Raw genomic sequence first — 13,186 nt, forward strand, 5'->3', positions numbered from 1 at the left:
ACTCAGGAAGTCAACATGCATGTATGTTTTATACTGCTGGTCCTTGCATCTTTAGCAGGACATGTCCCATATTATAATGGGAAATTTTTTTCTGTGTTGACATTAGTATAATGATGGTGTGTTTATCGCAGCCAATTCTATTTTAAATTAGCGCAACAGGAAATGTCTTCATCTTAACATTGCCAAAGCAACGTGTTGGAAGACTTGAGAACATGTTTTGTTCCCAGGGCAATTAGGCTTTTTTCTACTATATTATAGCGGGGTATTTTGTGTTTTTTCAGTCTCATTAGTTTTATTAATACTGTTTTTTGTTATTCATTGCATTTTTGTGGAATCATTTGAGGTTGGTACCACTGGATATGTGAATTTCACTTTAGTCCATGTCCATCTGTCTTGCTAGACAGATGGACAAATAGCTGGATAGCTAGTTAGTTAACTCACTCTTATAGTGGATTACAGCCTGTACATTGACTACAGGCTATACATTAGTTCACATGAGAAGTTCAGTATTCAGGACTCTCTTGAGAAACTGATGAAGCAGTTAATCTCAAGGTCGCTTCCTCATTTAGAGTCACAAACCACATCAGACTATCATACTGCTGTCATCTGAGTATGTTGCTCAAAAATAAGAAAACTTGTTTAAGAAATAACAAATCTATGACAGCTATTTCTGTTCATTCATATCTTTAGGCAAGTGCTTTTACGCAGCATTGTTTTAAACACACCACTATATATTAGGACAGAGTCAGTCTACTGAAGCTTATGAGGTAAACCAGAGCAGTATTGTATTTTTAATGACCACATTCAGGTTAGTCATGACATTCTGAATAATCAGCAGCAAAGAAGACATGCCGATTAGGTCGGCTGTTGACATGAACTGACTTTTTTCAGCTTGATTGACCCTGACTGAGGTCTGGCCTGGTGGAAACTCAAAGCCTTTTTGCAGTCGGTGAAGGGACCATTCGTAGACGCCAGTAGGCCTCATTGACAACCACACCCTTTGGTTTGGTACTGTGTGGTAGAAAGCCACAGAGTTCACTAGTTTCAGTATCAATGCAGTCAGTGGTGACGTGGAAAGAACTGCTGGGCCAGAGAAACTTTATTAGATAAAAATCCAAAACTAATTTCAGTTTTTTTGTTTTTTTATTGTTTGTTTTCACTCTAATGTGCTCAACATTAAACTCAGAAAGCAATATTTTAATGACACAAAAAGGTGAGCTTTTCTTTTTTTCTGTTTTTATAAAGCAAAAAAAGTTAATTAGATCCGTGATATAATAAAATGGTGCCCAGCATTTAAACATACTGATACATTTTTGTAGTGGGGTTCAACAAAAAACCAATAACAATATTTATCACAGTAGGTATGTGATGTACAGAATATTCCTTCAACCATGATCCAGAACTGCACAGAATTCTGGGAGATGTAGGCAGAGGATACACATTAGCTGCTCAACTTCTCACAGCGAGCTAAGCAGGGTTGGTGGCATCAACTAACTAACTAACTAACTAACACATTCTTTGGTTACCTAGCAACAGCCTGTTGAGTCACCTACGCAGCAGTAGTTGAAGGTTTCGCCACCATGCCTCGTAAATGCTTAACAATAATTTTAAAAAGCGGCGCGGTGTGAACATTGTGAATAAAACTGGAAAGGTCACATCACCATTTTGACAACCTAATCAATAAGTATCAACATCGACTGATATTAAACGCTTATTTCGTGGTATGTTTTTCAGCCCTATCTTCCAGTCCTAATGTGTACGTAGCAAGATTTATCATCAAGGCACGGATGTCGCAGTAAGCACAGATTTTTACACATGGATGCTTTCAGATTGAATCTCAATATAGGAACATGCCGAAATGGGAACATGCTGAAATAGGAGTTGGCTGTAAAGAGCGTTTTATCATGCAGACGTTATCAACAAACAAAGTCTACTCCTCCTATTCTTTCCCTCTTTTCTCCTCTTTGTTGGAAATACAATATGCTGTGGAATAGATTTAAAGATTTAGTGATAAATTGATCACAAAGCTTAGGCTTGATGAATCAAGGTAAGTGGTGAACAAATGAGTCTGACTGTTGATGATGAATATTCATAACAGTCTGCCTGCTGATTGTTTAATGCATCATCTTTTGTCCTCAGCTTTTGTTCACAGGAACAGCTATAGCCACTGTAGTAAGCGTACAAATGTCAGTACTACTTGTTTTCACCTATGTAATTTGTGAGCTCAGATCGACCACATCCAGTTTCTCTGCCAAGTAAAGGCCTGAAGTGGAAAGGAGGACAAAAGCCTGAACTTGGCAGTCGCAACACTGCACTTCAGAAAGGATTGCTGATATCCCTCCATGTAGAAAGCAGCAAGAGCGTTGCTCCTTACTGCTTTGAAGGCGGATAGTATTCATTCTCATCTATTCCCTTGGTTCAGATGTGTGAAGAATCCTAAAAATACACAGTGAGTGGAAGAGAGTTGTTGTCTGAACAAAAAGCTCTCGCCAATATCTCCATTTTTGTTTAGTTTTGGTGTCTTTAGTAATGTAGAAAATTGGAACATGGTTGTGCTTCTAGGTTTTATAGTACTAATTTAGACGCTGCATACCTCTGACTGAATCACCAGTCCTCCTTTAGGTTTTATAGAGGATTATACTGGCTTGAGGATGGGAATAAATACATTTCCATGGTCAGGTCTTCCCGTCCCAGCAGGGAGAAACTGGAACCTGGTTGCACGCAGCCATGGGTCTGTGTGACGTCACCGCTAGAGAAGGATGAATCAGCATCCACGGTTTAAAACTGAAAAACGGATGTGTTCAGAGGACATATTTCGGTTTAATTTGTTTATCAAATTAAAAATGCTAAAAGTTTGAATAGTTCAAAGAAGTGTTTTAGTTTTAGCGTTGATAGTCTGGTGTAATCAAATCAGCCTCACAAATGCTAAAAAAACAATCAGTCCTTGAGGATGAATTCTTCATTTGGAGATTGTAGTTTCATTGTAGGGCTGAACAATATATTTGAAAAACATATCACGATATAAGCAGTTCATATCATATTGTTATTGATAATTAGTGATTTGGTTTTTGTTTTTAAATATCTGAAGTTCTGCCAATATGGTTGCGTGACCTTTCCTCTCTTATCCAGAGTTTTCATTACGCCGTCGTTTAACTTTAAGCAGTTATGAGGAACAGTGGTGAAACTTGACACTGCTGTTGTGGCAGTTACTCAACAGTTTGTTGCTAGGTAACCAAAGAATGAGTGAGTTGCTAGGTAACCAAGAGAGAGTGAGTCAGTTGATTCCACCAACTTCGCTGAGGTTGAGCAGCTAAAGGCTTTCCTCTGCCTACATCTCCCAGAATGCTGTGTGGTTCTGGATTGGAGTTCAATGAAATTGTTAAATATTTTATCAGATCTATTATCTATTGATATTGATCATGTGTCTAGCACAATATATATAGTTATTATTATCATATATTGACCATGTGTCCAGCCCTATTTTATCAAACACCATGTAACAGTGAATAACATTAACAGTTCAGATAAACAGAGTTCGTTTTCAGTTCTAATTGAATCAATAATTCACTCTATAATCAGTCCAATTGCTAATGACCGAAAAAACCCCAAACATCACAACATCAAGATGACACTTGAAAGCCATGGGAAATATTCAGGATTTAAGACGATTAAAGACTTCTGACCTCTGGACTTTACAGAAAAGGCTTCTGACCTAATTTTACATCTGAACAGGTCCCTGGAAATGCAAAGAAAAATTATCAACCACCTTGATGACATTCTTTTAGGAGAATGTCTGCTATTACCTTCAGGCCTGACGTTATACTGTCTCCAAGTTCAGAATGAGTCGTTACTTTATTCACTCTATTAGGTTGTTTGTTGTTGTTTTTGTTCAGCTAATTCATAATTTTGGTCAGTTGATGCCTGTTGTATTGGTAGACTATAGTTAAATGTTGCATTATTTAGGCCATGTTTGTAGTTTTTATTCCATAGTTAGCCAATTTAAGCTAAATGTTAGCAGGTTTTAATGTCACTCTGCACCATTTGGATGTTGACAACTAAAAGATTAATATCTCATTACTTTCATACAAATCTCAGAAAAGAAGTATGTGGTGATTTCATGTTCGTTCACTCATAAATTCATCATTTCAACAGTTTCTGCACAGAAACTGAGACTGAGTTCCCGTTTGGGTCTGCCCTTGTAGCCTCTTTGGTCTGCCGGTTGCAAAACTCTTCCTGGAAGAGAAACAAAGTCAGTTCCTGAAACTGCAATAACAGAATTGAAAAATATAGATGTAGAGAACAAATAGCTTGAAGCTAGTTACTTTTATAAGCCTGTGTAGATATTAAATGCAGAGTTTGTAAGAAAAAAAAAACATACGGGAAAAACTTCTAAAATTACATGTTTTTTCTTGCATGTATAATCAGAAGAGAAGAGCCGGTGGAAGGGATCAATTAAATATTTTTGAATTTAAATGAGCCACATGTAGCTCTGGATGATAAAAGTATAAAAGTATCTGGATTGGCTTTGCTGGTTAAACTGTACAAATGCAGTTGTGAAAAAGCAATTTCTGTAAAAATGTTCAAAGATCAATTTTACCTCTATTTTAAAACCAAACATTTCAGTCAATGAATTTTATTGTATTGATTTCTAAGATAAAGCACCTATGTGTAATGATCCTTTTTATACTCTTAAATATGCAGAAATAATCTTCAGCTTCACTTCAGATCTTTGGTTCTCTGTTATTTTTTGCCGTATTGCCCTGGGAGAATACAGTCTGCATTACAGAAGCATAAACTTTCCTCTGTGGATGCTAGCAGCAGCCTATCTAGTGTCTGTATTGATAAATTGCGCGCAGCAGCAGTCTCTCTCTCTCTGCCACTCCAGCTCTCTGTCCATTAGCCAAATTCCTTCTATTTCATTATCTAAGTGGGTGGGTTGCTGCCTCCCCCCCAAACCGCAGGCTGGATTTCCCGTAACCTCCTCTCTGCCTGAAGAGGACTCAATCAGCTCTGCATAAACCTTAAATTATTTAATACGCATAACTGGAAAAAATAAATGAAAAAATGGCCCGACTGTAAAGCGACTGGTGAACTGTAGTGTTTGGGTCGTGGGTCATAGTAAATGTCAGGGCGTGCAGCCATTCCTCCGCTCTGCAATGGCAGCCATGTGATCTGAGCCTGGCTCAGATTTCGGCGCTGCTGTCGTTCCTGTCGGATGCAGGCCTGCAGGCCGTCGCATTGATTTCTGAAACCGCAACTCTGAAGGCCGTCGACTCGGGACCACAATGGGCTTCTTAGCAAGGCTTGTGATTTGGTGGGTTCACGTCGGCTTTGCTTTTGCTTAAAATATTTTATTTGTTACATTGACGATGCAGTCTGAGCTGCAGGAATAGACTGGCTGGTGTTTCACATGCTGGGTGTGCTGAAATATGTAAGTTTGTTTTGATTCTGCTCGTGAGCCGTCGAAGCAATTCGTCTTAAATCGCTTAAGCAGCTGAAGTTGAGTAACGGATTTTATTTTTTTAGGTACTTCCTTCAGTAGGATTTTGTTACTCAATTCCGTACATTTGGATATTTGATGTCAAAACCACTGCTGATTAATCATCAACAGTGGCTTCGGCAAGAAATATGCATCAGGAAACTGGTTATTTAAATCCATTTAACCTACAGTTCACCGATTGCAGTTTTCAGGCCGATCGCCGATCTTTAAAAAACCCAACCTGCCGACTCAGCATTCATTTCTCACAGCAAAGCAAAAGTGGACAACAGCTGATTTTTAGACGTTTGCAGAAGTAGAGAACGTCGGTTTCACATGTGTCAGTTGATCACCAATCAACCAAAATCAGGGAAATAAAGGTCGATCAATCAATAAATTTTTTGTGTTTAATAAGACGTCTGATAAATATTTAAGACAAATGCTGTGATGCTCAAGTGGAGCTAATCTTGTATATTCATTTTCTGTTGGATTTGCTTTCAAGCAAACTGCGCCACTTTCTTCACTTTTATATTATTGTCCTTAGAAGAAAAAAATTAAATAACTTAAGATTAAGATTTGAATTCAGACTCCAAAGAAAACTGGTGGATGGTATCATCCAGGAAAAACCTGACTGGTTGTTAATCCTGACTGGTCTCTGCTGTGTTATGGATCTGGAAAAATAAACGTTGACTAATAAATCATTATTACAGACAGTAAATAAGACAAGATTATGACTGCTTACAGTATAAAAACATTTAGTGTAGAAAAATATTAATTTCTGCCATTTGACTTCCACACAGTGTAACATCTGTTCAAGCACATTTTATTGCTAAATAATTCAGTTTAATACTTAACATTATTGAGTTGTACTTCTAAGACCAAATAAAGTCTGCATTCTTTTTAAGTCACTTCTCCCCCGTTACTGTTGTATAATTTACCCTCCATTTTGCTAGTTAAGATAGCCACAATATCGCTCTTTTTAAATTTCTTTTTAACATTTTCCATTCTGATTCCTGTGTGAACTCAGTTTGGCTCATTTCTGTTTTTCTGTCTTAATTTTATAGATAGGCCTTTATTTATTTATTTTTTTCAAGATTATAACTGAAATTAAAATATTTGTTTCAAGGCTTAAGAAGATGAACCAGAATTGTACCAATTTTTAAATATTGTACTTGTTTTGATTAAGTAGTGTTATATCTTTTTTCCTCATTTTATTATTTTTACTGTTTGATCTTTATTTCTTATCAAATACACAATAAAATATATATATGAATAGGTTGTATCAAATCTGAGTAATCTGAGACATTTACTCTTTTTTTGTAACTCACATTCACATGGCTCTTCTTTCATAATTTTGGTTCCTTTTAGCATAATTTTCCATATTGTCTGAACTTGCTATGTCTTGCAGTAAAAACTTAACTTTCTTTACTATTTCTCCATTTTCAGCACTTTGACAGCATGGATTCTCAAGTAGGGGGCGAGCCGCCTCCAAGCGGAGGACAAGGAGACAGTCGTCTGAAGAGCAAGAAGCCTCCCAGCCTTACGATAGCCATTCCTCCGCCCAGCGACACCATGGCCGCTGATTCTGCCAGACAGGTCGGCCCAAACATTGATTCGTCATTACACGTTCTCTCCAATCTCTACTGTTTTGTTAACGTTTGAGACTCACCATATTGAAAGGGAAGACCGTTTTCACAGAGGAAATTCTGTTGCTTAGTTGGGTTAATCCAGATGCAGTTTTGCCGTAAATGCAGTTTTATTTAGCTAACTAAATAAAACTCGTTTAGAGCCACAAGTGTTTCATAGCCTTTTAAAAAACTATATCAACTTTAGGAAGTCTGTTTTTAAAGAACCATTTTATTTCACTTTTAAGTAAGGCTTGACAATATGACTGAAAAAAATAAATCACAACATAAATGTTTCATGTCGGTTGATATTGATAATTGTAGATTTTTGTTGTTTGTTTTTAAGTATCTGAAATGCTGTCAAACTGGTGGTGTGATATTTCCTCTTTAGTCCACAGTTTTCAATCCATACTGTTGACTTTTTTTCCAAGCAGTTATGAGGCATGGTGGAGAAACTTTGTTGCTAGGCAACCAAAGAATGAGTGAGTTGCTAGGTAACAAAAGAGTGAGTGAGTCAGTTGATTCCACCAACTTTGCTGTGAGAGGTTGAGCAGCTAAAGCCTTTCCTCTGCCTACAAAACCAAAGACCTGGCTTTTTACAATTTAAAAAAAAAGAAACAAAATTAGCTTTCTGAAGCTAAATAATAAATTTAATTATCAATGAATTAGATGAGTATTCATTTTGAGCAAACCAGAAGCACAAATCTGATTTTGAGATGTTAAGCTCTTCCTACACTCTGCAGCAGAAACCTTAACCTTTTTAGTTTGGTCCAAAATAAAAAACTTTACAAGTACAAAATGTTCCCAAGTCGGGTAATCATCCAATCAATCAGTTATCAAACATGAACTGAAGCACGGTCAGTACCGAATGTCCAGCGGCTCCAGACGAAAGAAACAAAATAAGACAGTGTCGCTACTTCTACCTGCACAAATGTCTCAATAGATGCCAGCTAGGGAGCATGCTGGTTCAGCAGACCAGAAAGAAGGTTTAAAACTTAATCAAGTCACATTTTATGCTTCTTCTACCTTCATTTGTGTTGTGCTCAACCAAAGTGACATATTTTAAAGCCGTCTGGTAGCTAATGAACACAAAACGATTCGTTTTCCCCTCTGGGCCGCACGCACACACAGGCACAAGCAGGCAGTGGATAAGGGTTCAATCGAGGAAGCTGCAGTTTAACTACTTCCTAAAGTAGAGCAATTAAGATGTAAATGTAATGTGAACTCATGCATGAGCCTCAAACTGTTGTACATCCACCCACTCCACCCTCAACTCCCACCAGCTTGTCGATTGCAAATGATTCTCTGCGTTGCATCTATTGCGGTTCTCTAACAATCTCAGGGCTCGTTTTGAAGAAACTGATTGGACTATCTAAGCTTCTGTGTGGACGGCACCATCCCCACCATAACTTTCAGGAAAATTATGCACAAGCCTGAACATCCTCTTCATGACACTGTCTTAAGAAATCAGGGTATCTTCAGTCAGAGGCGTCTTCAGATTCACTGTAATACAGACTGCTACAAGAGATCTTTCCTGCCAACAGCCATCAGCCTCTACAATAACTCTTGAAGAATTAATGAGTTACAACATTTAATTTCTCCTTGGGATTAATAAAGTATTTTTGAATTTTTAGATTTAACTTCACTCTGTTTCTGTAAGATAGCTCTTGATTCATGTGTTCATCTTTCTTTGTGTTTCAATATCATAGAAAGGAATGATGCCCAAGGTTTATTTTTTTTACTTTTATGCTTTAGCTTAATTTTATTTGTTTGATAATGACAAGGTGAAATATATCATCATGTTTTGTAAAAATGACAATTTTCAATTTGTTTTACGGTTTGATGCTCTAAACTTTTGTTTTGAGAGTGTAATTTTCCATGACTCAACTCAGCTTCTTGTGTATTTTTAGGAAGGAAACATTCAACCTAAGATGGCCTTTCATTGCCTCATTTCTGCTTTGTTTTGCTCAGCCTCTCAGACCGTCGCTGAAAAAGAGCGTGAGCCACCGGGGTCCTGGTTCGACATCCGACAGCTTCGCTGGAGGCGACGATGGCGACTTCTCAGCCAGAGACAGAAGGTCGAAGTTTGGAAGACAAACGTCCCTGTCACAAAGCATCCGAAAGTAAGCTGTTGCTCCTGCTGGTAAATGCTTAAAAAGCTGGATATTATGTGATACTTAATGTTTTTACAAATTATTGCAGAAACAAAATGCATCCGTTATTGACCCTTTGCAATTACGTCACTAAATCATTTGAGATGCCATGACGTATGTCGGGAGTTTTGAACTGAGCAACTGAAATTGTTTTCTAAAGTTGCTTTTTCCAGTTTTTTCATGGCTTCTATCTGTTTGAGTCGAGCTAATTTGTCTGTGAACATAACAAGCCTGGTTGTGGCTCATAGACGGCGGTATTTACAAAACAGCTAGCTTAGAAACCGACAGGTACCTCCTCCCTCCTGACGTGTTGATCAAATTACCGACTTTGTCTGAATTCACACCACATAATTTATGTCACTATGTCATGAACAGCGTCTCTCTTTACACCGGAGCGGGATTAAAAACATACAAAAGACGAGATGCTGACCCAGTGTTTCTCAACGTTTTTTGGGCCAGCGCCTCCCTGTCCATTATCCAGGTTCCTCACCGCCCCCATCAAAGAATTTGTAGGCTACTTTGCACTGAGTGTTATTTTATTATTAATATTACTATCACTATTGTTGTTGATTTGATTTTTATGGTTGTTTCTGTATTTATCATCAAAAATAATTTCCCAGATAACAAAAAAAGCAATGGGAATAGAAATTATTTTTACAAGCGTCTACAAAAAATGCAATGAATGGACATTAAGTTAAAATCGGTAGGCCTATCAGCAGCCAGAGTGGAAAAAAATATTTTTGTTCTGTGCCATTTTCTGATGTTAGTTGTTAAATGTTGCACAAAATGACCAGATGAAAGATGTACAACAATGCCAGTTTAAACTTTGAACTTTATACATAAAGACTGAGCTCAGCAACATTAAAATATGGATATAACTGCAACTATATTAATCGTAACTCTTCTTCTCTTCAGTGTTTCTGTCAGTTTCTGATGGTGCAGCTCTGTGCTGCCTTCGAGAGAATGGGACATCAGAGTATTATCCATAAAATTTCACTCACATGGCATTTACTGTGTAAACCAGTGCTTTCAGTGGAAAAGCAAAAGTTCCAGATCCTTTTAATGCCATGTAAGCATGGGACAGAAATATGGATTATATCTTTAGACCCGTCTATTGATTTATAGATTAATAGTTTGGCAGAAACTACAAAGAACAAAGCTGGTTCTTAATCAAATCCTAATCAGTCAAATTGAAAGTGTCATGGAGTCACTGACCGGCCTCAATACAGTAACACTGACATGAAAAATAATATTGAAGAAATAAATATGTCAAATCTATTGTAATTAAAAACAAATAAGCAATAAGTTAATTTTTACCGTTATTATCTGTAAAATATATTTCTTCTAAGTAATAGATGTGGTCTCAACAAACTCATGGCACTTCAACAATATTATTTTACCTTTTATCTGAAAACAGTCTGTTCTTGCTATACAGTCCTCTGTATTAATTATTGCTCGAAAGGTCTTCATACCACTTTATTCCTCTGTCTTTAGTTTCTTAGTTTATTCTTACATTTTGTTCTTCATTCATTTCCATTTATTTTTCTGTGATTACTATTGTCCTCTCTTGGTTTATTATGTCTCCTGTTGCTAGTTTTATTTTATTTTTCCGTTTGTATTGACTCTCACCACCAGTAATCTTCATCATGCCATTCACCTGCTGCGCCGCTTAATCATCATGAGTTTCACCTGATCTGTCACTATAAGCTCTTGATTTTTCACTGTCCAGCGCCGGATTCTCTGATCCTGATTCACATCTAGTTTGCTGCTCCGTTCCACGTCCTGGTTTTGCTGTTTCAGAGTTTTGCGCAACGTGCGCGTCGTTTTTTTTTTTTTGTTTGTTTTTTTTACCCGCGGTCGGGAAGCGTATCGATGGAGAAAAGCAGACTGACCTTTGTTTTAAACCTTTTAAAACAACGGAATCAATTCCGGTATTCTGATAATTAAAATTCAAAAGTGCTGTAGTACTACCGTTTCATACCGGATCGCTTTCAGCACCGATGTTAACTATAAAATGAACGCTCTCTATGGTATCACCCATGGAAGGATTTCTTTATTTAACTTAGTTAATTTTTCTGAGGGATACACGGTGAGTATCGTGATTTTAGACATTACATGTTTATAAGAGCGATATTCTGTTGTCCTTCCATGGAAGCCTGCAGCATCCAGACGGACAATAAAACACTTTTTAATATAAGTTGTTGCTTTGACATGATCACAGCACTGGCAAAACATATGTACAAAAATCCTCAATAAAACATAAAATATTTGAAAATCAGACACCAGACAAGTGAATCACAGCAACGTCATCAGCCGCTGTAACGCTGAACTGATGCGGTGAAGCTAAGAGTATCAGGACCGCGGAGCTGCGCCAAGAAGCTACAAACACTGAAGAGAAGGAGAGCTGCCATCGATACAGTCGTAGCCAAGCATGTTTTAATGTTACACAATACAATTTTAGCAAGTTGCTCAAAGTCTAAACTGGTATTGTTGTGCTTACAAGGAGTAAAGTTTACCTTTGAGCAAACGCCCCCCAAAGGAATCGGGGAGGAATACCGCCCCCGCTGAGAAACGCTATGCTAACCAGATACATGCTAGGCTACATGACGGTGCAGCACTGTCTCCATGGTTACAATCCCGCACCATATATTATATGTATACCTTCTCCATAATACGATGTTTGATGACTTTCTAATCATACTTACTTATAAAGTATATAAATGTTAATTTTCTTACCTTGTAAAAAGCTTTCACTGCAAGTCGTTATAATTAACAGCTGCTATCCATTGCCGCAGTATTTAATTTCGTTTCCACCACTCTGTTAAAAAAAATAAAATAATAAATTCTCTCATTATAATGAGATAGTATCTCAAAAATAACGAGATGGTATCTCATTATTTCTCAAAATATGAGAATGCATGTATCTCAAAATGATGAGATAGTATCTGAGAATTTATTTTATTTTATTTTTTAACAGAGTGGCGGAAACAGGCTTCCATACCGCAGTATCTTTCCTCATTAAAAGTTAGAAAATGAAATAACAGGTTTGGTTTGCATCCTTTTCTGCTTGTACAGCCGACCGCGCAGCATCCTGTGACCGTTTTTAAAGTGAAATCAACTAAATAGAAGCGATATTAGGTTACAGATGTCTGTTTTTAGACTAGCTTTAAAGGAGCGCCTTAGTTGTTTTGACATCTGTCATGGCACAGAGTGGGTGAAGTTCTAGAGAGCGTGAGCAAAGGGTCAATATTTTAAAGATTGCTTAATCCACTGTAAGGTCTTGGAATATTATAAGGCTTTACAATGTCAAGTAGGCATGTGGCATTACTGAGTGTTCACTGAGTGTCTGTATTTATTGTACCTGTGACCTCTCCTCTGACTTTCAGAAATGCGGCCGAGTGGTTTGGCGTTGGTGAAGACTGTGAAACAAAGCAGCAGCTGTGGCACAGGAAGAGCCTGCGCCACTGCAGCCAGCGCTACGGCAAGCTAAAGGCCCAGTACCGGGAACCAGAGACGGCATCCACCTTGGACCAGAACCCAGATTCACCAGCCACCACCAAGCTGCCGAGGGTAGGCTACTGTTGTCGCTGTGTGACTCGGCGTAACCTACATTCAACATGTTCTGAAGCTGAGTGCCAGCATTCACAAGAACTCAAATGGGAGATTTTACACTGAAGATTCCCTTCTTTATAGGGATGAAACATTTAATCTGATTAATCATAATGAATATATTATTGAAATAATTAACCAATTAATTGCAAAGAAAAAATCTATTTAAGTAGTAATTTAGTAAAAACTGTGGGGGGGGAAATCACATTTTGCATGTAGAATAAAGGAATAAACCTTCTTATTCTGTAAATATGTTCTACCCAAAACTCCTCAAATTAAAAGGTAAAATTTTGTAAAACCTAATCTCTTATTGAGCACTTTTT

At 37.5% G+C, this 13,186-nt stretch overlaps 1 protein-coding gene across 2 annotated transcripts in view; it reads left to right on the forward strand.

Annotated features, from left to right (window-relative positions):
• The window catches only part of LOC114145404 (inactive rhomboid protein 2), a 52,859-nt gene that overhangs the window by 19,796 nt on the left and 19,877 nt on the right, over positions 1 to 13,186 (forward strand). The window contains exons 1-4 of one of the 2 annotated variants that reach the window (XM_028018957.1): positions 5,197 to 5,314; positions 6,923 to 7,072; positions 9,073 to 9,224; positions 12,641 to 12,824. In XM_028018957.1, the coding sequence (XP_027874758.1) occupies positions 6,935 to 7,072; positions 9,073 to 9,224; positions 12,641 to 12,824 (474 nt within the window). In that variant the 5' untranslated portion in view covers positions 5,197 to 5,314; positions 6,923 to 6,934. Of the gene's footprint in view, positions 1 to 5,196; positions 5,315 to 6,922; positions 7,073 to 9,072; positions 9,225 to 12,640; positions 12,825 to 13,186 lie in introns of those variants that run through there. The other variant, XM_028018956.1, reaches the window with a different exon arrangement.

Source organism: Xiphophorus couchianus, chromosome 5 (assembly GCF_001444195.1).
Source record: "Xiphophorus couchianus chromosome 5, X_couchianus-1.0, whole genome shotgun sequence".
NCBI classification, from domain to species: Eukaryota; Metazoa; Chordata; class Actinopteri; order Cyprinodontiformes; family Poeciliidae; genus Xiphophorus; species Xiphophorus couchianus.